The 27689-nt window shown below is 34.2% G+C and overlaps 1 protein-coding gene across 1 annotated transcript; it reads left to right on the top strand.

The window, feature by feature from the left end:
• Nucleotides 1-1713: 1713 nt before the first annotated feature.
• On the top strand, nucleotides 1714-18081 carry LOC133332290 (glucosylceramide transporter ABCA12). The gene is made up of 22 exons (XM_061540691.1): nucleotides 1714-1814; nucleotides 1881-2107; nucleotides 3854-3996; nucleotides 4066-4149; nucleotides 5887-6027; nucleotides 6087-6226; nucleotides 6414-7201; nucleotides 7343-7474; nucleotides 7543-7663; nucleotides 8583-8773; nucleotides 8841-9175; nucleotides 9288-9471; nucleotides 9534-9832; nucleotides 12020-12192; nucleotides 12253-13247; nucleotides 13307-13487; nucleotides 13547-13659; nucleotides 14364-15078; nucleotides 15139-15246; nucleotides 16776-17171; nucleotides 17563-17641; nucleotides 17766-18081. Exons 1-22 carry the CDS (start codon nucleotides 1731-1733, stop codon nucleotides 18077-18079), a joined length of 5943 nt encoding a protein of 1980 aa, XP_061396675.1. The 5' UTR covers nucleotides 1714-1730; the 3' UTR covers nucleotides 18080-18081.
• The last annotated feature ends 9608 nt before the right edge of the window (nucleotides 18082-27689 follow it).

The following is a 27689-nucleotide window of genomic DNA, read 5'->3' on the forward strand; positions in this document are numbered from 1 at the left end:
TCTTAAATTAATTAAATGCTGTAAATTTGTACTATAATCAGATATTCTCATAATATATTGGATGAAAACAAAATACTAAAAAAGTCTTTAGTCTGGAATAATAATAATTACAATATATGTTTGTTTAAAGATTATTAAAAATAAATTCAAGAAGTAATAGGTGGAAAAAGCTTTAAGTACGGCCGGGATGAACTTTGGATACCCTTCACCATAGGTATGCAAATAGATACTTGCAACGAAAATATAGGGAAAAAGTGGACCTATAACATATTTATGTAAACTATTATGTATTCAAAATACAAATTTCAGCAATTTTTAATGGGTATTCTCCTAAAATTTGAAAACTCCAAATCGTGGACTGATACTGATAACGCATGGTAGAGTATAAAATCCTCAAACTACTGCAATTTAGATTGCAAAGTTATATGAGACTATGTCTAAAGTGGGACCAAAATTGATTACAAAGTGTAGGAATTTGCGAATATTTGAGGTTATCATTATATGTGGGCAATGCCTAATTGATGACCGATATATGTCAATTTCGAACCCAATATTTGAACTCCTTAGAATTTCATAATTTTGTATTGTAAAAACTGACTATTTTGAGTAACTATGTTAGAATACATCAATATGGGGACAACCCCAACATACGGAACAAATCAGTTAACTATTTTCATATAGAAAATGTGTGGTTATGTTCGGTCGTGTTGAATTTTATATGGAGAGGCATGATTTTTGGTCTGATTGGTACATATTGGAAAACTAGGCTGGAAACTATTCTCTGAAAATCCACGCCTATGGCGATCTTTGAAAAAGTATGCTCTGAAAATCCACGCTTATGGCGATCCTTGCAAAAAATGCTCTCCGATAATCCACGCTTATGGCGATCCTTGAAAAAAATGCTCTCCCATAATCCACTCTTATGGCGATCCTTGAAAAAAAAATTCTCCGATAATCCACACCTATGGTGATTTTTGTAAAAATATTCTTTAAAAATCCACGCCAATGGCGATCTTAGAAAAAATATTTCCTAAAAAATTATTCTCGATTTTTGGGATTTGGAATATCCACTGCAGGACTTTTGAGGGAATTTTCGATTTTATGCATAATTTTTGAAAAAAAAAAACTCTAAAGTAACATTCAAAAATGGACAGAAAATAGGAAGCCATTTTTTTAAGTTTAAATAAAATTCGGGTGTTTGATCCGAAGTTCGGAAAATACTCTGAATACTTCGGAATGTTTTACTCGAAAATCGTAAAAAATTCTTTTGATTTTAAGGAAATTCTGATATTTATCGAGTTAATTTTCTATTGATATGTTTTTTTTTTTTGAAATTGCCCTTCAGAGTATGTGCAGATTACTCGGCAAGTAATCGACAAAAAACATGAGAAATCTCAGAAAGAAATTTGATATCAAAACCCTCGGCAAAAATTGTTAGCTGGGGTATTTATGTAAAAAAACACTAATGTTAACGAAATACAAAATAGATTTTTTTTAATTTTCTATATTTTATTTGATTTTACAATCAAAACATTGTAAAAATAATGTTCATTATATCTTTTATTTTTCCAGTAATCACCGCAAAAAACTGAACTTATCAAAAAATATGTAAACATCAACGGCAATAAAGCAATAACAACAACCAAAGACAATAGTCCACCTCTTCTCAGCACCTATAACCAAAGTGTGGTTATAACTGTTTTGGATAACCAAGAAAACACGGTATAACCATGAAATTCCTTAAAGCCACCATCAGTTTAAGTCAAATTCAGGCCATATTGCGCAAGGATTTCCTGGTGCGATGGCGTTTAAAGGTAAGTGATGCTGTAAATTGAAGGTAATTGTAGTTAATGGATTTATTTTTTTGTTATTTATTTTAGTGGCTAATTGCTTTACAAGTAATATGGCCAATGATCATATTTCTGCTGCCCTATTTGATACGTTTGAAATTTACTCCCGTTCACAATGATGCCTGCCAATTTCCAACGAGACAATTGCCCACCGCCCGCAATACCCTGCCCGGTATGCTGTCGTACATTTGCACCATTGAGAATAATTGCAAGAGCACGGATGTCTATGATGAATATGAATATATGGATAAGGCACCGTAAGTATTGGAGGGAGGGAATTATATGATAGTGGGACATCTTTAGGAAATTCTTCAAGTAGCGATCATTTTTGAAATAAAGAATATTCAAGGATCACCAAAGGCGAAGTATTTTTTAAAGAAGACTTTTGTCATGGATCACCAAAGGCGTAGATTTTTTAAAGCATATTTTTTCAAGGATCACCAAAGGCGTAGATTTTTTAAAGAATATTTTTTCAAGGATCACCAAAGGCGTAGATTTTTTAAAGAATATTTTTTTCAAGGATCACCAAAGGCGTAGATTTTTTAAAGAATATTTTTTTCAAGGATCACCAAAGGCGTAGATTTTTTAAAGAATATTTTTTCAAGGATCACCAAAGGCGTAGATTTTTTAAAGAATATTTTTTCAAGGATCACCAAAGGCGTTGATTTTTTAAAGAATATTTTTTTTCAAGGTTTCACGAGGCGTGAAGAGGCGTTGATTTTTTAAAGAATATTTTTTAAAGACCAACACAAGGCGTGGATTTTTAAAGAATATTTGTTTCGAGCATTATCTGAGGCGTGGATTTTTAAAGAATATTTGTTTCAAGGATCACCAAAGACGTAGATTTTTTAAAGAAGACTTTTTTCAGGGATCACCAAAGACGTAGATTTTTTAAAGAATATTTTTTCAAGGATCACCAAAGGCGTAGATTTTTTAAAGAATATTTTTTTCAAGGATCACCAAAGGCGTAGATTTTTTAAAGAATATTTTTTTCAAGGATCACCAAAGGCGTAGATTTTTTAAAGAATATTTTTTTCAAGGATCACCAAAGGCGTAGATTTTTTAAAGAATATTTTTTTCAAGGATCACCAAAGGCGTTGATTTTTAAAGAATATTTTGTTTTTTCAAGGATCACCAAAGGCGTTGATTTTTTAAAGAATATTTTGTTTTTTCAAGGATCACCAAAGGTGTAGATTTTTTAAAGAATATTTGTTTCAAGGATCACCAAAGACGTAGATTTTTTAAAGAATAATTTTTTCAAGGATCACCAAAGACGTAGATTTTTAAAGAATATTTTCTCAAGGATCACCAAAGGCGTAGATTTTTTAAAGAATATTTTTTCAAGGATCACCAAAGGCGTAGATTTTTTAAAGAATATTTTTTTCAAGGATCACCAAAGGCGTAGATTTTTTAAAGAATATTTTTTTCAAGGATCACCAAAGGCGTAGATTTTTTAAAGAATATTTTTTTTCAAGGATCACCAAAGGCGTAGATTTTTTAAAGAATATTTTTTCAAGGATCACCAAAGGCGTAGATTTTTTAAGGAATATTTTTTTCAAGGATCACCAAAGGGGTAGATTTTTTAAGGAATATTTTTTTTAAGGATCACCAAAGGCGTAGATGTTTTAAAGGATGTTTTTGCAGGGATCAGCAGTGGCTTGGATAATGTGGCCCTCTTTAGAAAAATTTTATAGTTTGCTGATATGACATAGAGACCGTATAAAGTTCCGGACCTTTTTAAAAAATTTTGAATGCATGAGGGGTGCATTCAAAATAAGAAGAACTATATACTTAAGCGTATAAGAAGAACTATATACTTAATTGTCGATATTTTTAATGCCCTAGCTACACTTATATATGTAGATTCATGGTTTGACATATCGGTCAATTTTCACAATTTAATATTTTGAAGGTTCTGATACCATTTTTGATTCCATAGTTAATTGTTTTACGTTTACAAAGCGATCGAATTTAATGACTTTTTTATTTGTTTTCGTTTTCAGTTTAAAACCCATTGTCGATGTGGTCCAAATTGTCATCAATGATGATGGAATGTTCAATGCCCTTATTGAATTACCGGAAAAGGCGACTTTTATAAATGCCGTCACAGCTATTGTTACAAATTCGCATTTTAATGAAATACGAAGTGAGTGTTTTTGAAATTTTATTAACAAAAATAAATATTTGTAAAAAACTAAATTTAATTTATTTTTAGCAAATATTGAAAAGGTAATAAATATGGTGCCAGAAGTGGAGCGAGCTCTGAATGGCAGTTTTGATATAAAGAAATTATTTTCAAGTAAGTAATTTTGAAGAAAGATTTTTTATGCCCTACACCACACTGTAATACTGGGTATTATGTCATTGTCCACATGCAAAAGGAAACGTTTATAATAGTTTTTTTGAGATTATACATCGAATCACTTTCTGAGGCGATTTATACAGGTCTGTCCGTCCGTTACAATTTTTATTGTATTATTTGGCCTAAGGACATGCCCTATTGAAATTGGGGCAAATCAGTTCAGATTCAGATATATATATATATATATATTTGTTGAGCGATTTTACTTAAATGCTGCAGCAAATACCTAATTTTTGGTCGATTGCGACGAAATTTTGCAAATGAGACTAGAATAAAGTTTATTAAGTTTTATTGAAATCGATCCCGATTTATATATAGCTGCCATATATATTTTCATCCGATTTAATGCACATTTTGCACCAAATACCCTATGTTTGTACGATTGTGATGAAATTTTGCATAACCTACCGAATTAAGCTTAGAAAGACTTGTGTTGAGTTTTATTGAAATCGGTGAAATTTGGATATAGCTTGGTCCGATTTCATCTTAATGGTACACCAACTGTCCTAAGTTTGTCCGAATGTTACGAAATTTGGCACAGCGTACCGAATTAAGTCGATAATTGGCTGTATTAAGTTTGGTTGAAATCGGTTCAGATTTCTATATAGCTCGCATATATAGTTTCGTCCGATTTCTTATAAATGCTGCACCAAACTCACAAAGTTTCTTCGATTACTACGAAATTTTGCACAGCATACCAATTGTTCGATTTATACGAAATATTTCACGGTGTACCGAGCTTAGTCTAAAATTAATTATGTCAAATTTGATTGAAATCAGTTCAGATTTGGATATAGCTCCCATATATATTTTTATCCGATTTCTTGTAAATGGTTCACCATACTCACGATTTCATTTTCATATTTTCGCACGATTTCATAGAAAATGTGCACCTAAGTATAGTAATTTATCCGATTCTTACGAAATTTTGCATAGCTTATCAAATTGAACCTAGACTGATGTATATTAAATTTTGTCGAAATCGGTTCAGATTTGGATAAACCTCTCATATATATTTTCTACCGATTTCACTTAAATGTTGCACCAAATATTCTGAGTGTTACCGATTGCGACGAAATTTTGCACAGCTGACCAAATTGTACATAAAAAGACTTGTGTTAAGTTTTGTTGAAATCGGCTCAGATTACGATATAGCTCCCATGTATATTTTCGCCCGATTCCATCTTAATGGTACACTAACTATCCTATGTTTGTACGAATGTTACGAAATTTTGCACTGCGTAACGAATTAAGTCGACAAATTGATGTATTCAGTTTGGGTGACATCGGTTCAGATTTAGATATAGTTTCGTCCGATTTCTTATAAATGGTGACCCAAACTCACAAAGTTAGTCCGATTGCGATGAAAGTTCGCACAGCTTATCGAATGGAGACTAGAAAGACTTGTGTTAAGTTTTATTGAAATCAGTTCAGATTTCGATATAGCTCCCATATATATTTTCACTGATTTCATCGAAAGAGTACGCTAAACATCGAATGTTTGTCCAATCTTGACTAAATTTTGCACAGCGAACAAAATTGAGCTCAGAATGGCCTGTTTGAAATCGATTCAGATATGTTAGAGTAGGGTATTATATATTCGAACCCATTCGACTTTGGTCTTCTTCTTCCTTTAGGTTATAAAATTAATTATATATTTTTTATATAATTCAGATCGTGAAACCTTCGTTAAAGCTGGCAATTTGGTGTGCGGTCATCCTTTTCCCAGTATTGATACAATACCATTGGTTTCGGAGATTTTAGAATCGGAAGATTTCAGTAAATCCAATGATGACGAGTTAAATGCAATGCCAAGTAAGCAAAATCCGATAAGAAATTGAAATTATATTACATTCATAATTTTCTCGAAACAGCACCCTATTGTAAAAAATTATATTTGGATGTGACCAGTTCGAATTATGGCAAAATTACCTGGGATGTTGTGAAGCCAATAATACAGGGCAAAATTCTGTTTGCTCCCAATACGGAGGATACCAATTCAATTATGGCCATGGTAATATATACATATAAAATTATTTAAAAAACTTGGAAATTGGGAAATATGATTTCCTCTTAAAAAAGAATAACATGGGAATTCACCTTCATTATTTGAAGAAGAGAGAATTTACATTTCCCAAAATTTTTATAATTTTTTTGAAATTCCTTTATGATATATTAAAATTGTATTTATTCTTTTTCAGTCCAATTCCACATTCGAAGAATTTAATCGTTTGAAAATGCTATCCGTCGCATTTCAACAAATATTGACAAAGCTCAAGGAACCTGGTAGCTTCCAGGAGGCATTCGAATCCCTGTTGGCCTTGGCAAAATCACCCTTTGTGCGCAAACTAATCGGCGATGAATTCGATTTGGATGAAGTGGAAAAAGTGGTTAATCGCATACGTACCGATCCGGTGGTCTATGATGTCATTAATACTGTAAAAAATCTCTTGGAATGCTTCTCGGTGGATCGTTTCCTCGCTTTCGACACGGAAGATGAATTACGCCGCCATGCTTTCGATTTGAATCAACAGCGATTATTTTATGCTGCCATTTATTTCAATCAAACTGAAACGGAAAATGTTTCCTATAAACTGCATATGGATACGCAAAATACCCAACCCACCATTGAGAATAGAAATCGTTTTTGGTTCCCCGGACCCGCTGGTTCAATGCTGTTGGATTTGAAATATCATCGGGGTTTTGTGCAGATTAAACATTCCATTGATATGGCCATCATCAAGCATAAAAAGGAGAAGCTACAGAAGTTGGGGATATTGGCTGCACCCACCCCGCCACCACCAAGTGGTCCTCTATTCAATGTTGAAATTGAAACCGGTGATGAAGAAGACGATGAGGATGATGACGAAGAGGAAGATGATGATGAATGGTTTACAAATTCCAATTCCACCACAAATCCAAATTCAACACAGGCTGCCAATAAGAGTATGATATCATCGATTGTATCGGGAATCCCCATGAACACAGTGCAACAAGAAACCACAATTTCACCCAATAATGAAGATTTATTGGCTGAGATAACCACTGAAGCTATGGAGGCAGAACCCGCCACTACCATCCTACCCAATTTTTCAAATGATCTATCACAAAATGAAAATGTGTTGCGGAGACAAAAACGGCAAGGTTTGGCCGACTTGTTCTCCAGTTTCGGCTCGGCAAATCAAGAACAAAATAATTTCCAAATTGATCATTTGAAATATTTTACAAAACAATTTCCCTATCCTGCCTACACCAGAGATGAGTTAGTTCTTCAAAAATTTTAATACATTGAAATATATTTTAAATCTAATTTTTATGTATTTATTTTAGTTTCAAAACTGGTCTCTATTTGGCCCAGGCCATTCAACTGGCCTTCTTCATTGGCTTGGTGGCACAAATTGCCGCCAGTGTGAGGCATTTAATTTGGATGCGGGAATCGAAAAATTCAATGGTAAATATTCAAATAAACTACTAAAATGAGAAAGTTTAAAATTTTTTCTCTCATGAGAGAATTTTCTTGGAAAAACTTTTTTCTATCATGATATAATTTTCCAATAGAAAAAGTTTTTTCTCCCATGAATGATATATCTTTTTATATAGAAAAAATTAAGGACTAAGAGAGGAAAACAATTTGTCTCCCCTGGGAGAGACTTTTTCTATAGAAAAAATGTGTTCCCCTTAGGATAGACTTTTTTCTATAGAAAAAAATTGTCTCCATTGGGAGAGATTTTTTCTATAGAAAAAAAATGTCTTCCCTTGGAGAGAATTTTTCTATAGAAAAAAATTGTCTCCCCTGGGAGAGACGTTTTTCTATAGAAAAAATTTTGTATCCCCTGGGAGAGAATTTTTCTATAGAAAAAAATTGTCTCCCCTGGGAGAGAATTTTTCTATAGAAAAAAATTGTCTACCCTGGGAGAGAATTTTTTTATAGAAAAAAAATTTCTCCCCTGGTAGAGACTTTTTTCTATAGAAAACAAATTGTCTCCCCTGGGAGAGACTTTTTTCTATAGAAAAAAAATTGTCTCCAATGGGAGAGTCTTTTTTATAGAAAAACATTTTTCTCCCCTGGGAGAGACTTTTTTATAGAAAAACATTTTTCTCCCCTGGGAGAGACTTTTTTCTATAGAAAAAATTGTCTGTTTTTTATTAGAAAAAATTGTCTCCAATGGGAGAGTCTTTTTCCTAAAGAAAGGTATTTTTCTATAGAATCAAATTTGTGTCATTTTTCTGGGAGACATTTTTTTCTCCTAGACAAAATTTTCTTTATAGAATCAAATTTGTGTCTCTATGGGAGAAATTGCTTTCTATGCGAAAAAATATCGCATCTTTGAAGACAACATTTTCTAAAAAAATGTCTTCTTTTTTTCCAGATCATGCGTGCCATGGGCTTGAAATCCTGTTCCGAATTGGCCTCCTGGTGTATGGTGACTTTCCTAGAAATGCTGTTTATATTCATATTGATTTCCATAATTCTCTATTCTGGTGGCATGGTAGTCTATACTAGATGGCTATTCGTCATGATTTATATTTGTCTGTTCGGAGCCTGTCTGATATCTTTCTGGTAAGGCAATGAGTTTTTTTGTTTCCACAAAGTAAAAATTGTTAAATATTTATCTCTCCCTTTCCAGTTACATGTGTTCGACATTTTTCAATAGTGCCACAATTGGTGCTGTGGCCACCACTGTGCTCTTCTTCATCAGCTTCTGCCCGTATATCATCGTCTTGATCTTTGATGCCCAATTGAATTCGTTGCAAAATTTCCTCATCAATCTTTCTTTTACCACTGCCTTTTCGCATGGCTGGAGTCACATCATGCGTATGGAGTTGCAAGAGGTTGGTCTGAGTTTTGAGGCAGCATTCCGTGAGGGCCTGCGCGGAGAGTATGGTTTCTCATTTTTCATGTTAGTATTGGATTTGTGTCTATATGCCATTATTGGTTACATACATCAGAGATTTAAGGATGGTAAGTGAAGAAATCTATTTTTCAGATAATATTCGGAATCTGAAATTATGTAACGAAGCTAAGGGTTTTTAGAAAACTTCTAATTCCCTTCGATTTCCTTTACTCCTTTCAGATGACAATCGTTTTGTTGAGGTCCAACGTGAAGAATTGGACTCCACTGTGGGCGCTACTCTTACCAATGTTACGAAAATCTATGGTGAAAATAAACATGCCGTTAGCGACATTTCCCTTTCATTCTTCAGAGATAAGGTTACATGCCTTTTGGGTCGCAATGGTGCCGGAAAAAGTACCATAATGTATGTATTGCTATAAAATTTCATTTTGATTCTGAAAATTAACTATTTTCTCTTTTGTTTAGCAAAATGTTAACCGGTCAAGTTGTCCAAACCACAGGAAGAGTTATTCTCGCCCAGGCCATGTCTCGTGGCAACGATTATGATAAAGTCGGTGTTTGTGCCCAGGACAATATTTTAATACCCAATTTAACGGCCCGTGAACATTTAGAGCTGTATGCGAAAATTAAATTGAAGCGAAATTACCAATCGGAAGTTGAGAAAACCCTGAAAGATTTGAATTTTGGCAAACATGAAAACTATCAAGCCTGTCAATTGTCTGGTGGTTATAAGCGCCGATTGTGTGTGGCCATTTCGTTTATTGGTAAGGAAATGTAAACATATATTTATATAGATTTAAAAAAAATAGTTGACGACCTTCAAAATATCTAAAATATCAAGTAAACAACGTTGTTTGGTTCAGCCCAGCCGAACTTTTTATACCCTTCACCACGGTGTGCATTAAAATGTTCTTTAATCGGTCAGGAGCATTATATGGGGACTATGTTATTAAATTATGTCGCTCATGTTTAGTGTTCAAAATTACGGACATTCAGGTCAGGAAACTGGGGTATTAACTTCAAGATACCGAAATTAAACGGGACAATGCAAAGCATAGACTGATACCGAAAAATATCTAAAAATATGTTGTATGTCAATGGGATAAACATTGCCAGTATGGTATTCCATTTACATAACATCGGTCGAAACTATATATGGGAGATATATCTAAATTTGAACCGATTTCAAGAAAATTTTGCGGACGTCAACATGCAGTAATTTCAGGACGCTGTGTAAACAAAACTTCACGGGCGTAAACCTGCAGAATTTCGTCTCAATTGGACAAACATTGACAGTGTGGTGCACCATTTACAAAAAATTGGAGGAAGCTATATCTAAATCTGAACCGATTTCAACAAAACTTCGCATACATCAATCTGGACAGAATTCAGTACCCTGTGCATAATTTTTCTCAATCCTTGTGCCAATATTGATCATTTTTGGTAAAGCGATTTTGTACTCAATGATAATCGATAATATAAAATTACAAACCATTTTATTCGACCTGCTCATTCAATGGTATTCTCATCTCCGCAGTCCATGTGGTGAACAATGTGGCCGACGTTTCGTGGCAAGATAGGCAACCCTACACATATGTCCTCAACTCCATACGTAACGATCTCGATGCCATCTGGTGGGCGTGGAATACCTTAAAGGTAGCCCAGAAAGGAATGCCCAGCTTCATACTACGAGTTTGGACTTCTTATTCCGGAACTCCACGTACGATTGGCGTTCACACATAAAGTTGATTGTCCAACGTTTCAAACTAGGCCGGAGGGAAGTATTCTCGATGTCCTCAGATAGTATGGCATGCTTTACTGTATCAAAGCCTTTTGATAGGTCAAGCGCTACCAACACTGTTTTATGACACGGCAGGTTCTGGTTAAGTCCTCGACTTATATGTGTGGAGATGGCGTGCAACATATACATGGATATTCCTTCGGGGCCCAACGCTTTAGTGGCTTTACGGATGCCACATGCAACATCACCTACTGTAAACTGTGGTGGTACCTCCTCTGCGGAAAGAGATTTTATACGACGTAGTATTAATAATTTAGGTATCATTTCGGGTATTCGACCAGCAGGTATAAATAGCGGCTGCCGCTGTAATAATGTCCTGGAAGAGATGTTGAAATCCGGCAGTCTGCTTTTGGGAACCAAGAGAAATTACGGGCTTCCAGATTACGTCATTTATCAGACTTCGTGACCCAATGGTTATGTCTCTTCACTCATTCCCCTCTGGTTATTACCTATTCCCCTCTGGTTATTACCTAGGACGGAATGTCACAAGCATGGTGGGCATTGAAATTCCCTGGCACCAGACCGTTATCGACCTCCAATAGGAAACTAATGTTGGGCAAATAACGCGGTTCACAGATATTAATCATTCCATCTATGGGTCGCTAGAGTCAAGCCCAACCTGTCTTGAACAGAGTGGTGCATAAGAAATGCACACCACCACTTCTGGTGCGATCCTTCATCAGAACGTTGTAAACATCACAACCCTCACATTCCCGGATATCCACATATAGCCATCTGATATCTTCATATTTCATCGATAATGGGGCCCGATGCAATGATCGTACAACCATCCGCATATATTACAATCTCTACGCCGTCCAATGGTTGTGGTATTTTAGAATAGTATATGTTAAACAGTTCCAGAGATATGACCGTCTTTGGTGAACTAAATGTTTCATTATTCGGACATTTTCCTTATTTGCTTCTGAAATCCACATATGCTAGACTTCTCTAAGTCTTCGAATAGTTTTACGTGATTGACAGTATCGAAGTCTTTCGATAAGTCATAAACCACCAAAGTGTTATATTATAAGACTTGTTTCAGAGTGAGGAGTAATGATCTCCGGTGAATATTTCGAGGTGTTGCTAACATAATTGCAAATTTAATCCACCAACACGTCTATTTAAAAATGCCCCTTTATATTTTCAGGATCTCCAAATGTGGTAATTCTAGATGAACCATGCAATGGTGTGGATAATAAAGCTCGCAAAGATATCTGGGATTTAATTGAACGTCTGCGCAAAGGAAGAGCAGTCATCTTTGCCACACATTTTCTGGATGAAGCAGAATATCTTAGCGATGTAATTGTTATTATGAAGAACGTAAGTATCCCCCATAGGATATTCTAATATAATCCTCTAATCTCCTCTTTTCATTTCCAGGGAAAAATAATTGCCAAACATAATCCGGAGACATTGAAAAATCATTGTACCTCCTTCTATGAGGTTAGCATGAATAGCTGTGATTCTCAAACATCGGAAGCGGTGGTCGATAAGGCCAATAAACTACTGACGAACTTCAGACAATTAGAAAAATCATCAGCGGCCGATTTAAGTTTACGTGTTTCCTATGATCAAATGAATCACAACTCCTCTGAATATCTTTCGTATTTGGAACAAATGCAAGGTGATGGTCGCATCAACGATTTAAGTGTTGAATCTGAAAATTTGGAACATGTTTTTAAGAATCTAGATAAAAAACATAGCAATGGTGTGGTGATGGGATGTCATCACAATAATGGCAACTCATCATCGGGAGATTTAATGAAAAATATCAAATTGAAGCGAGAATTGGGTTGGAATATGGTCAGCAATGAACCACTGTCCAAGTGGACGGCAATGCGTCAGCTATTCTGGAAACGTTTGGTCCATTTCAGTCGCAATTATCGTATGTTGGTGTGTGTCATTGTGTTGCCGGCAATTTTTGAAATTCTTGCCATGTGGTTTGTCTCCCAACGTCTGGAGGATGATTATGATAAGACAATAAAATTATCGCGTGATTTATATCCGAAGACAACACAATTTTTGAGCATGGAAATACCAATGAACTTTACTCAGGATGTCTATGCGCGACTGAAAGAAAATTGTCCAGCAGGGGCAGATTTAATGTGTAAAGAATTTCCAAATAGTCAGAAATCGTTCTATTGGGTTTTGAAGACGCTCAATGATTATCAGGAGAAGCGATATGGAGGTTATACCTTTAACGAATCGAAGTCTATGGTGTGGTATAACAACAAGGGTTATCATGCCATGCTGGCGTGGTTGAATGACATGAATTCGCATATGCTGCAAGTTGAAACGAATAATACGAACTACAGGATATCGGCATATAATGAACCATGGGAATTGGGTTTCCAGGAATTTAGTACAACATCAATGTAAGTCCGAATTTTAATATTTTTTAAAGACATTTTACTATAACTTTCTCTCTCTTTAGCTTACGCCAAGCCGGTGATTCTTGTTTGGCATTTATTCTCCTAATCGCCTATTCCATGATTGTGGCTGTGGCCTCGGTATATTTAGTCAATGAACGTGTTAAGGGTGAGAAGTTACAACAGAGGTTATGTGGTGTCGATGCTGTTACCTATTGGTCCGTGGCCTTTATATGGGATTTTATGGTATTTGAAATTATTTAGATTTTCAAAATATGGTTTTTATTTAGTTTTTTAATTTTTAGATTCTGATATTGGGCATATTGGTTTGCTGTTCTGTCATCTTGGCCTTTGACATGCCCGTTTTTACGGATCGTCAACAATTATGGGGTATTATTGTACTGGGATTATTCTTTGGGTAAGTTTTTAAAGCATTTTGTAGAGGCGTGGATTTTTAAGAATATTTGTCTAAGGGTTGGCTTTTTTTATATAATATTTTGCTAAGGGTTATCAGAGACGTGAATTTTTTAAAGAATATTTTTCTAAGGGTTTCCTTCCTCACTTCTTCTAAAACCAGAAAATCAACAATGAACATTCATCAGATTGAAAAGACTCTAACTGATATAATGCCATAGTAGTATAAATATAGGAACCCATTACACATAATCAATAGAAATGGTTCAAACGTTTGCCCCTAGTTGGCGCTGTTCTTATTTTTATGTAGTCTAGACACACATCAACTATGGTGAAATGCCGTACTAGATCGAAAATTTAATAAAGATATGTGGATGGCGTTCCGCATATGATTTATATTATTCAATAAAAAAAAAATACCTGGAGTAAATCGCTTATACACCTAAATGTCAATAAAATTCTATGCACTCTCGAAGGGTTAACAAATCGTCCAATGTATTTGTTTGGGAACAATAGGAAATTTCAGACAAAAACAGGGCAGAACTTTAGACCTGGACTAATAAAAATATTGGCGTGGATTTATAAAATACTTGTGATAGGATTTTGGGCTCTGATTTGTTGATAATCATAATTTATTAGATATTTTTATACCCACTCAACAGGACTTTCCAAATTAATTTTCATTTTTATATGTTATTCAATTTACAGATTCGCCTGCATTCCGGGAGTACATGTTTTCGAAAAATGCTTCAACGATTCCAGTGTCTCAATTGTGGGAATATTCATTATAAATGTGATTATACCTCTCTTCACCCTTTCCACAGTGGTGTTACTCGGAGTTGTTGGTGATTCACCGGCATGGGATGATTGGCGACATTTCCTCAATCACCGACTGTTTATTATATTCCCCCAGCATGCTTTGGCCGATGGTCTATTGGAATTGTGTAAAAATTATATGGTTGCCTTGACATTTAAACGTTTCGATATTGACTCCTATAAGAATCCGGTCAACAGTGATCTGCTGCAAGCGCATTATACATCTCTCTTTATTGTGGGTGTATTCTTTTTGGTCTTAAATGTTCTGCTAGAAAGTGGCTTGCTGGGTGATTGGAAAGAAATGCTAATGGAACATTTACAATGCCTGGGATTGGAAAAATCTAAACAATTCGATGAACTGAAAGTTATATCAATACAAAATTCCCTAAAACGTAATGATAAAAATACTGTAAGTGCTCTTAAGGTGGATAATTTAAGTAAGAAATATGCCGGACGCAGTCATTATGCTGTATCGAATGTAACCTTTGCGGTGCAACATGGTGAATGTTTTGGATTGTTGGGAAAAAATGGTGCTGGTAAATCGACAATTTTCAAAATGCTCTCGGGGCAATTGAGACCCACTTCGGGTAGTATTGTCTATGAAAATGTAAGTGATGATTTGTTTTGAAATGAAAGAATGAATAATTTTTTGTTGTTTTTCTTTTAGCCGGAAATTTCTTATTGCCCTCAAACAAATACGTTGGATGATTTGTTGACCGTTCGAGAATGCATTGAATTCTATGGACATTTAAGGCGTATCACTGATTTGCCGAAGGTAAGTTTTGTTCTTTGAAAACATCCTATATTTATATTTAAAACGTTGAAATATGAATGACGCCATCTAATAACAATTGGTTAGTGATCAAAATGTATTACGGAACTTCACCACCACTGATGTGTGTCTAGACTACATTGAAAAATAAGAACAGCGCCTAGGTGGGGCAAACATTACAACTATTTTTTATTGCTCCTGTGTAATGCGTTCTCATATTTACCCTACTTGTGCTTTATATTGGACATATAAAAGGTCTGTGGATTTTGTTGTAGTTTTGAATCTGTAGACTTTGCAAGGGACTATCAAATGTCTCCCAGAAGGTTTATTGTTTTTGACTTTGGAGGTGTAATGAAACCCATATTTACCCTACTTGTGCTTTATATTGGACATATAAAAGGTCTGCGGATTTGGTAGACGACCTTCCATTTGGACATTTGTTAACACTTCTAGAAGATATTTTAAAATAAGAACCACTCCTAGAAGCCCTATGTTTAAAAGTCATGTGTAATAGCGATAAAAGTCTTATAAAACCCCATTTCTCTTTAAACTACTTCTAACAGGTTCCCCATCACTAAAAAATCTTCTCAGTTTCTATGTAGACCGAAGACTTTTTATTAAGACATTTGAATTGGGGTTATTATTTTAAGTTAAGAACCTCTACTAGAAGTCCGAAGAAAATCGTTCAGCTTTAGAAGCCATGTGTAATGGCGATGAATTAGGTATTTTAATATAGGAAAAACCTCTGAAGGGGAAATTCACATAAGGTTTTCTACCTGTAGAGAAGTCTTCTTGAAGTCCTCTGGAGAAAAAAGATCTGTATGGTCTTCTACCTCTAGAGAAGACCACTTAAAGCATGGAAGAGATCTTTTGTCATTACAAGTAGACTAAAGGAGGATCCTTTATTTGATAAGCATCAGGATTTTTTCTATGTGCAGACTATGGTATTCTGTTTTTAGAAGGATTGTAGCAGGTATATATCTATCGGGAGCATCTAAATGGCTTTTTTTTATCAATAGATGGATTTATAGATCCAATAGAGTGCCATGGAAGGTTGTCTGCCTCTGAATACCTCTAGAAGAATCTCAATTTACAGAAAATGTCTGGTTGTGAGTCATTCGATGTTATTGCGTCTTAAGAAATATCTGAATGTTGTTCCGCCTTCTGAAACACTCAAAAAGATCTCCCATTTATAGAAGAAAGATCTTGTCTTCTATATGATTTCCAAGCTATTTCCTACCCATTGGCGTATACTTTTTTGGAAAATGTATACGCCACCAGTTCTTCCAAATCTTTGTGAATAGTGCGTATACTTCACGACAACACTTATACGCTCTATAGTGGAAAATTTTTATATTCTATATAGAATATAAGGTCATATATATTCTATATGCAACAGACATTGAAGATTTGCCTTAGTATAAGAAAATAAAATGTAAAATATCTATAAAACCCCTGCATGCCTCTATTTTGCTATTTTACGTAATTGCTTTATTCATTCTAATTATTTTCTTTCTTCCCCTCCCGAACAGCTCGTCAATAGCATTCTCGAATCATTCCAATTGGAGGCATATCGTGATGTTTTGGTGAAAAATCTTAGCGGTGGTAATCGTCGTAAGCTGACTGTGGCCACATCCTGCTGTGGTCGCACTTCTGTTGTGCTTATGGATGAACCAACTAGCGATATGGATCCTGTTACCAGGGCTTTTGTATATCGCACAATTGATGATTTATTGGCTGAGAAGAGAGCCATTGTTTTGACATCACATTCTATATCAGAGATAGATCAAATCTGTCATCGTATTGCTGTCATGAAGGATGGTCAAATGTTAACTTGCAGTAGTCCGGAAAGTTTAAAGGCACAATATGGTGGCTACTACAATGTCACCGTGTATTGTGATCAGGATAAGAAACGGGCGTTGGAAAAGGTAAGGCATTTAAAAGAGTGAATTTTGAAATGTAGAAATTCAAGAAGATTGGCATATTGAGATTTTTTAAATGAAAAATGTTGGATAAAGAAATTTGTCATTGTTAATAGTGCAAAGTAAAGGTTTTAGGTTTATGTTTAACAATATTAATTAAATGTGAAAATCACTGTTGAAGCTCTGGACTTAGACCTTATAAGTGTTTGGAAACAATTTTAATTTTTTTCTTTCAAAAAAGCAATTTTTAATGAATCAAATCTATTTGTGCACCATAGACGTATACATATTGTCAACACTAATACGCTACCTTAGACCTTAGAATATTTTTTCTTCAAAAACTCTCTAGCTTGGGGATATATAAGTATTATAATTAATATTTTCAATTATGTTACAGGAACTTCGTAGGAAATTCCCACTTGGCAAGGATATGCAACTGTATGCCCATTGTATAAAGTTTAGTATTAAAGTTGAGAATCCCATTGCAGTGAGTGACAAAGAGGTAAGCACAACTTTTCTCCTACATTTATTCTATTAAAAAAAATTTATCAATTTTATAAATTTATAATTTCCAGAATGGCATCGACTTACCCGATGAACTCAAAAAACCAGAAGACAACAACACAAATACCTCAACAATGAAGACTACCAACAACCCCAATGCTGGTGGTCATACATTATCACAATTATTCTATGATTTGAGTAATTTATCACAACAAATATCCGGTTGTGTTCGATATGCTGTCAACAAGTGTAAATTAGATGCAGTGTTCGAACGTATTTTAGATAAAAGTGAACCGAATAATTTACGACGTGGTTCTGTTTATAATGGTGTGGATATTACAACGGCTGCAATGGCGGGTAGTCCATCAACGGGTTATATACACAATGGTTACGTTGAAACGGAAACATGAAAATGAATACGTTTTGTATAGAAGGAAGAAGATATATCTATCGATAATTATATACCAGGCTGTGCCTTTAATATTTAGTAAAAACAGAAAAACAAATTTTAACGCTCAATTTTCCTATGTTTTAATGAAAAAATAAGTTTATGAGCAATGCTTAGAGCAAGGCTCTGGCAAACTAAATACTATACTATATTGCTTTATCTATTTATATATGTGTGTATGTATATTGTAACTATGATTATTATTTAAATTGCATATTTTTTAAATTATTCAATTTTATGGTAAAATAATGTATGTTACTATCACGGACTCCAGGAAATTCATGTCTCATCAATGATGTTTTAAAATTTTTATATTTTTGTCTGTATTTTCATGTTATGGGAAGATCATTAGTTTTTCGAATTTTAAGCTAAAATACATTATAAATCCTTGTATCTTTGAAGTTATTCCCAAGCCATAGGCGTATGCTTTTTGTCATCACTAATACGCTGACCTAGTGAGGGAAATTTTTTCAGTCATATCAGAAGACCTCTTTATTTTATATATTGAAAATCTATTAAAATCAAGATCTTTCAACCAAGAGGACATTTTTTGTATATATCTAGACCAAGGAAACCTTTTTTAAGGAAAACTTTTATGATATGATTCCGAGAAGATTCTGAACGTATGTTTATTCGTATAAGTTGTGTCAAAACGTATACGCAACCCTTTCTTCAAATTGTTTGTAATATGATTTCGAATGCATTCCCAACCCATATGCGTATACGTAATGCCAACACTAATACGCATACCTAGTGATGAACATTTTTTTTCTTCTGATTCTTTAAGTCTTCATATAGGGAATTCCGTTAACAATAAAGAATTTAGGCAGTAAACCCAAGACAAGTATACGTCTAACACATATATTTTAATTTAGGGAATTTTTTACTAATTTATAAAACCCAATTTCAAATTTTGTAGATATTTTCGGATATTCCTTTGTATAATATGGATTAATAACTATTAATATGGTTTTCAGAATATATGTAAGGAAAATTCAATCATATGTTAATCAAATTTTAGTGATGTACAGTTAGAAGGTATATAAGTTTGTGATCAAATCAAAGATCATTGTAAACTGAGAGGTGTTATTGACAGTCATATATATGTATTGGGATCATCAAGTCTCCAACTTTCTATCCTGTAGTAATCATTATAATATTCCCCATTTTTGTGGACCTGAATTTCATGGAATTCGTGATATTAAATGTTTTGATTCTATCCATATATTATTATTATTATTAATGTTTTTACTCTTTCTTTATTATTTTTATTTCTATTTGTCAATATTTCAGGTGAATTTGTTTCGATCTTTATTCTTTTCTTCTATTCTTCTCATGTATTTATATATTTTTGTCTGTTCTTTATTTTATTTGGTTAGGTTTTATATTAAGAAAATACCTTATGTGTAAGTGTGTTTGTGCTGAAAAAAGCTGAGCTTCTCCACATATACACACAACAATATTTTGTGATTATATTTTTATTTCTTTTAAAATTGTTAAGAAAGGTTATTTTCATCTAAGTTATCATTACAGAAATGTCGGGACCTACGATTTTCTTCCACTCCTGTAAATGTGTACTTAAGTGATTTCGTTGTTTTGACTTGTATGTATGTAGAGAATATATTTTTTTTAAATAAATTTAAATTAAAATTTGTTTAAGCTTTCCTCAAGGCATCGATTCCAGGAAAATGCCGATTTAAAACAAAGATAAGTGTCACTACAAATAATGTTGGTTATTTGTAACATTTTCGTTACATTTCGACGAAATTAAATAGGTGATCTATAGAAATATATGAACCGATTTTAATCGATCCATACACATGGTGGACAATACAATCGGACGAAAATATATATATAAGAGCTATAAAGGTGAAGTAAACAAAATGTTTTTTATGGTCTCACACAACTACCACGAAAACCTAACTTTCTGCAGTTCTATATCTGAGCCTAGGCAATATTTCGTAATACTTTCCAAACCTGGAATATTTTCCAAATCTTGTTTTGGGTCAGATCTCATTCACCGTGTAAAATATGTGATGTTCTGCTATTAAAAATAGTCTCTTACATCGATTAGAAAATCTGACAAAAGTAAAGTTCATTGCACCTCCTAAAGATCATCTCAAATTATATAAATTTTGAGTCGTCGTCCTTGACCATAACCGGAAAAAAAATTCTAAGTGATCAGCGCGACATATCCGCCTTCTAGTGGGGTAATAGTAATGCTAAACAATATCATAACACATATACACATTTACATATAATTGTTATCAATTTGAATGTAAACCATTTATCGTGGATATACTATCAACTTCTCGGGTCTATGTCATTTATGGGTAGATATATATGACCCAGAATATTTTTTTCATTTTTCACACAGAAGTCCGGGTCCATTTGACCCGGTAAATATTGACCGATCTTCATCAAAAGAATCATGCTTATACTTTGGCCAGATTCCCTTCCTGGCGTAATATATCGTAGCCTCTTGAGCGACCGGAAAACAGACAAAAATACAGTCTTTGGTCCATTTCATCCCCTAAATATTAACGGATCATTACCAAAAACAAGCATTATGCATACAAATTATAATGGTCCATTTCATCCCCTAAATATTAACGGATCATTACCAAAAACAAGCATTATGCTTACAATTTATAATGAACAGCGCACGGACAGACACACAAGTGTAGATCAACTCAACTAGTCGAGACAATATAAGCATGATTTTTTTCAATATTTTGTGAAAGCGTGGATCTTGGGAAAATATTCTATACAATGCTATATAAATTTAATAGATTACTAGCATATGTCCGATATTTCGTTAACGAATGTGGAAAGTATTTAAAACCCAGTACGGACCATTATGTATTTCCAAAACTTCCTCCATATCTAAACCCTGCACACCAATTCTGGCCGCAACAGAAATCTAGCTTTAAATTGGGCATCATTTACTCTTGTAATACCTATATAATAAATTTCAAATATAGTTTCAGACAAATTTAGTACCAGTTAGTACACATTAATATAAATTTCCATAACTGCCTTCATTAACAATTATAAGTACAAATTTCCAAAACATTTCACATATCCCAATCGTACTTCAAAATTTGTTCATTCTTAATTCAAATTGTATCAAAATTTGTGCCATTTAGTAGACATTTCCAAAAGGTCCTACTTAGCCCAATCCAACACCCCTACAGTGATCCTACTGCCACATGTCAAGATTCCAGCTATTGGCTCACCTAAGCTATTGGCTCACCGTCTTTTCCAAATTTCGGTGTTATAGCTCTATCGGTTCACCCAAATTTCCAAAACTTTCTATCAAACCCCAATCGGTTCACCAAAATCCAAATTTGGTACCATTTAGTACACATTAGTACTAATTTCCAAAACTTTCTACTTAGCCCAATCCAACACCCCAACAATGATCCTAAATCTTAATTTCAGGATCACAAAAAGTTCAACAAAGACAATCCTACACCCCTACAGTGATCCTAACGTCAATTTCAGGATTCCGGCACAATCGGTTCACCAAAATTCACATTTGGTACCATTTAATACAAATATCCATCCAACCATACATCGGTTCACCCAAAATTTAAATTGTACGAAATTTAGTTCACATTAGTATAAATTTCCAAAACTTCCTAAATAGCTCAATTCTACCCCCAACACTGATCCTAACTCCAAATGTCAAGATTATCTATCGCTTCACCCTAATTTGGTATTATATAGTACACATTAGTAAGAACTTTTAAAATTTCCTATACACTCCAATCCCTCCGATGATCCTAACTACAAACTTGAGGATCCCAGCTTTATTGGTTCACCCGTATTTGGGGTTCACCCAAATACGATTTAGTACTTTTCGTACACATAAGTAAAACAGTGAGTGGAGCAGTATAGTCGGACGGGGCCGACCATACGATACCCTACACAACCACCACAGAACTGTATCTTTCTGCGGATTTTTATTCCGAGCCTGCGTAAAATTTTGTCATAGTTGCATCCTCTCGCCCGATTAGATGTTAACAGCAACTTTTCCTTACACTGACATATTTTTCGAATATTACCAATATTCAGTACAGTCCTTCTACTTACTTGTCCATATTCCTTTCCCCATGGGTTGGCTTGGGATGTTCGGCCTATAATTGTAGCCTATAGATTGAATCGAAAAAAAAAAACACAAAAAATAAGTTTTCGGTCCACTTCAACCCAAAATTATTATTTGATCATGACCGTTTTATATGATTATAGGCGTTGTCCTTTACCATATCTGCAACCTCATGGAATATCAAACCGATCAGCGCAGTATTTCCGCCCTCCAGTGTGGTAATGTACTTCTAAATAATATCTGACTACGTAAGCACCTGTAAATATTTACGTGTAACACCCACATTCGAGTACATACGACAATATTATTGGTATCAATTTAAAGGTTAACCACTCCTCTAGGATATACTATCAATTTCTCGGTTCTACGTCCTTCAGGACATAGAACCATGTACAATATATACAATGTATATATTCATTGTAGAATAACAATTTTTTCCATTTGACCCGCTAAATATTGACCGATCTGTATCAAAACAGGCATGCTTAATTTTTGGCCCGATCCCCTTGCCCACGCGATATTTGGGCTATAATTACGGCCTCTGGAGCGACCAGAAAATCCGACAAAAAATAAGTATTTGGTCCATTTCATCCCCTAAATATTAATCGATCTTTACCAATAATAAAAGGGTCTTCATTGGCCAGAACCCATCCTACATGCAAAATTTCGTGAAGATTGGTTCATAACTGTGGCCTGTATCGTGTTTACAAATTATAATGGACAGACGGACGGACACACATGTCTAGATCAACTCAGCTAGTCGAGATATGACGATCGGTATACATAAAGGTGGGTCTAGGACCAATATTTCGCGGCGTTACAAACTCTTGGGGCTGCACAAAGCTATAATACCCTGACAACATAGTTGTGTAGGGTATAAACATGTCCAAAACTACGTACATATTCCAATCCTACACTGCAGCGGTAATGTTAATTTAAGATTCCAGCTCCATTTCAAAACCACATCCTTATATCGACCCTACTTCTCAACCTTGATTCTCATTACAAATTTCAAGTTTTTCTCTCTATCCGTTCAAATGCTATGAAATTATAACAAATCTAGTACATTTCAGTACTATTCGGATACTTATAGTTCGAATTTCCAAATATAGTTCCCGAGCCTTGTCTGACCCTCGCCCAAAATTTCAAAATTCTAGCTTCAGCCGTTTCGTCTGGGCGTTGATGAATCGTTAAGTCAGTCAGTCAACCACTTTACTCTTTTATTAGTATAGGTTATTATATTACCACAAATTATTTGATCTGTGTACATTAATTCACCTTAGTTCGTTATAATAACATCAGTTGAGTCACGAACCCCCTATAATATATTTGTGTAATAGTAATAACAAACAATAGAGGGCGGTAATATAAACTACTTGAAATAACTTACCTTTTAAACTCCTATTTTACTGCTATAAGTAAATGACTTGGACAAATCCACTTGAAATATATTTGAAGTTAAATTTTATTTAATTTTTTATATTTATTTTTTATAAATTTGGATATTGAAACACTAATTTATAACACTGAATTTCGAATACTGTTTTTTCCTAATTTATTTTAAAGTTATTTGCGAAAATAAAAACCACTTTTTTATGGTTGAAAACCGCGCTAACTGATGAACACTTTTAACATGAAAGTAGAAAATTATCTAAAGAAGAAGCTTTTGTAGTAATCAAACACCGAATGCCAATGCAAAGCTACAAAATACTACCCCGGGAAACGGAAAATAAACGGAGTTATTACTCTCTAGAAACATAGCCACGGAAACTTTGTTGCAAAGGAATCGCACTTTTTTTCTATATTAAAAAGCTTTTTGTAGCCGAACGCGCACAGATCGAGCATCGAACAAACAGAACAAAGATACATACACACACACGAACAATAAGCAAACTTTTTTTTTTGCAAGAAATGCATTGTAGAATATTTTTGTACACGATATACACGGATTTTGCACTATTTTGTGATTTATTCATTTTTTTCAATTATTTCAAAAACATATTTTTTATTTTCCATTTTTTTATAATTTGGAAATAAAAATAACGGATCACCACAACGAACGTCTAAACTTTATGAAGGCGACGAAAGAACTAAATAAATGGGCAGTTTTCAAACTCGTTGAATAGGAAGGATTTGGCACAGAAGTTGAAATGAAGAGTTTGCATTTTTTTCCTTTGCTTTTTGAAAAGAGAGTGCATTGAAACCAGGGATTTTCTCTGAGAGGGAAACGGAATGAAAGTGGACTTGTCGCAGCTTCCTTAACCGTACGAGTGGACAAAAAACAATGATGGGCAAAATTTATCTTAAAAAATGTTTAAGGAAAATAAAAACATCAATTATTCTTCGGAATTTATTAATTTAATATTTTTAAAGCATAAATAATATCCAAGGAAGTTCAAAAAACAAATGCATTAAAAAAATTTCGAAAGAAATGTCATTAATGTTTATTTTTGTTTTAGCATCATAAAATGTAAAGAGAACCCATCAACGCTGGTGTGCACGTCTGCCCAACAATAACAAAAAGTTCCAGGACTTACTCTTACTGGAATGGGTAATGTGAGAGACTTATCGAAGGAATTTGATTCGAAGATATCAGATTTTTATCAAGAGTGTGTACAGAAAATTGGCATTTTCTCTTGGGGTTTTAGAACTCTCTTTCATACTAATATGGGCTGACTTAACTTTCCCTTGATTTGTAGGAGAGAGTGTATTGAAACGTGGAATTGTCTCTGAGAGGGAAATTCGTATGGGAAACAGGAGCAACTTTCCAAAGAAAAATTGAACGAAAATAAATTATTAGTTTTATTATTTTATTTATTATTATAAATGTAAACTTTACATTGTGTACTGGAAATTGGTGTATTCTCTTGGAATGGTAGAAATCTCTCTTACCGATATGTTTAAACGAACATATTGCATTTTTTTCTTTGACACTTCACTGAAAAGGGGAAATGAAAGAAAATTATCATTGGTGAGCTTCCTTTGATTTTAAAGACTGTTCAATTCTTTCCCTTTTTTCATTTACAAAGCATAACATTAACGTGATTAATATTTTTCTTTTTTTAATATTTTATTTGGAGGCGATGTTAGAAAACATTGATGAGAGTATTTTGCTGTCTATAAATCTATTTGTCTATGAAAATACTGCAATATATTAACATTCCTATAGTTTGAAAGCTGTGTTTTTAAGAGACTTTATTGACTTATTTAACATTTGAAACAAATTATTGAAAACAAATTATAAAAAAACCAGTGAGCGGAGCAGTGTAGTCGGACGGGGCCGACCATACCCTACACAACTACCACGGAACTCTAACTTTCTGCGGATGTTTATTCCGAGCCTGGGCAATATTTCATAATATGTGCAGCCTTTTGCCCGATTAGGGGTCAACATAACACTTTTTACACTGCAATATTTTCCGAATATTCAGTACAGCCCTTCTAATTACTTCTCCATATTCCCTTTAACGTAGGTTGCTTAAGCTTTCGCTCCACTTCATTCCAAAATAATTGTCTGATCGTCACCGAAAATAATAGGCTTTGTCCTTGGCCATACCTGAATTCTCATGGAATTTTTAAAGCGACTAGCGCTTTATTTTCGACCTCTAGTGAGGTAATGGGTTACTAAATAATATATGAATACGTAAGTATCTGTAAATACTTAAGTGTAACTCCCACATCCGAGTATATACGGCAATATAATTGGTATCAATTTAATGATTAACAACTCCTCTGGGATATACTATCAACTTCTCGGGTCTATGTCCTTCAGGGGTAAATATATACGCTATAGAATACAAATTTTGTCATTTTTCACACAAAAGTCAGGGCTCATTTGACCCGCTAAATATTGACCAATCTTTATCAAAACTGGCATGCTAATTCTTTGGCCCGATCCCCTTCTCCATGCAAAAATTCGCGATGTTGGGGCCATAATTGTGGCCTCTGGAGCGACCAGAAAAACCGACAAAAATTAAGTATTTGGTCCATTTCATCCCCTTAATGTTAACCGATCTTTGCCAAAACCAATAGGGGTCTTCATTCGGCCGAACCCATTCTACATACCTGTATCGTGTTTACAAATTATAATGGACGGACGGACACTCATGTCTAGATCGACTCAGCTAGTCGAGATATGATGATCGGTATACTTAAAGGTGGGTCTAGGGCACTAATGCACAAAATAGTACGATAGCGGTGATGGCTAAATGTGTATTCTCTTTCGTTCTCTTTACGTCAGCCGTTTTTGTTGATGTGCTCTCAGTACCGCTCCCACACATTTACTCTTAATTTAATTCTGTTCAACTCTGGTCTAGGGCCAATATTTCGCGGCGTTACACACTCTTGAGGCTACACAAAGCTATAATACCCTGACAACATAGTTGTGTAGTTTTTTAGTTGTGTATGCTTAGTAAATGAAAAACATAGGAGAATTGAACAGACTTAAAAATCCAAAGATTTCACTGAAAAGGGAGATCCTCTCTCTTATAAAACAAAGGAAAAAATTCTCTTTATTCGTTAAGCCATCCCAATTTCCAGTACACAATCAAATGACATAGACAAACGAATGTATAGACACCAAAGTACTCAGGAAAGTGCTAGTGAAGTGACTCAAACCATAAAACTCAAAGCCAATTTGTAGCTAAAGTATCAATATTTTATAAAATATATTTATATTGTGTTATAGATTTTGCAAAAATCTAACTATATATATTGCCTTCCACCGTAAAAACTTTATAAATTCGATTTAAAAAGGGAAATACCTGTTAGCTAACTCAATTTGAGAGAGCGATGGTGAGAGCATTTTGGTGTATATGCTTTCATTTGTCTATGCGAATGAAACCAATAACATATCATAGACAAATGAATGTATAGACACCAAAGTACTCAGGAAAGTGCTAGTGAAGTGACTCAAACCAAAACACTCAAAGCCAATTTTTAGCAAAATTATCAATATTTTATGTAATATATTTATCCTGTACTACAGATTTTGCAAAAATCTAACTATATTTATGGTCTTCCACCTTAAAAAGTCCTTAAATTCGATTAAAAAAGGAAAATACCTGTTAGCTAACTCAATTTGAGAGAGCGTTGGTGAGAGCATTTTGGTGTCTATTCCTTCATTTGTCTATGAACATATCTTCTTTTAATATTTGTTTGGAATGTTCCTGCTATTTCCCATACCAGTAAGAGTGTGCCATAAAACTGCTACTCTTTGGGTTAGAAAAGCTGCAACATGTTTACATTCCTTCCGTTTCTCTCTCAGAGAAAATTCCCGTTTTCCCCTTAAAAATCAAAAAAATGCAATAGTTTCGTTAATTCTCGCTTCGTTAAGTCACCCCAAATTTGTAAGAGAAAGTTATATAACTTCAAGAAAAAAATACAAATTTCCAGTACACACTCTTAAATATCAAAGGAAAACAATAAATTATCTTCGTATTCATTTCCTTAGTTAAGTCTT

The sequence above is a fragment of the Musca vetustissima genome, unplaced genomic scaffold (genome assembly GCF_032173495.1).
Source record: "Musca vetustissima isolate MV318-11 ecotype Yass unplaced genomic scaffold, APGP_CSIRO_Mvet_v1 utg5888, whole genome shotgun sequence".
NCBI lineage: Eukaryota > Metazoa > Arthropoda > Insecta > Diptera > Muscidae > Musca > Musca vetustissima.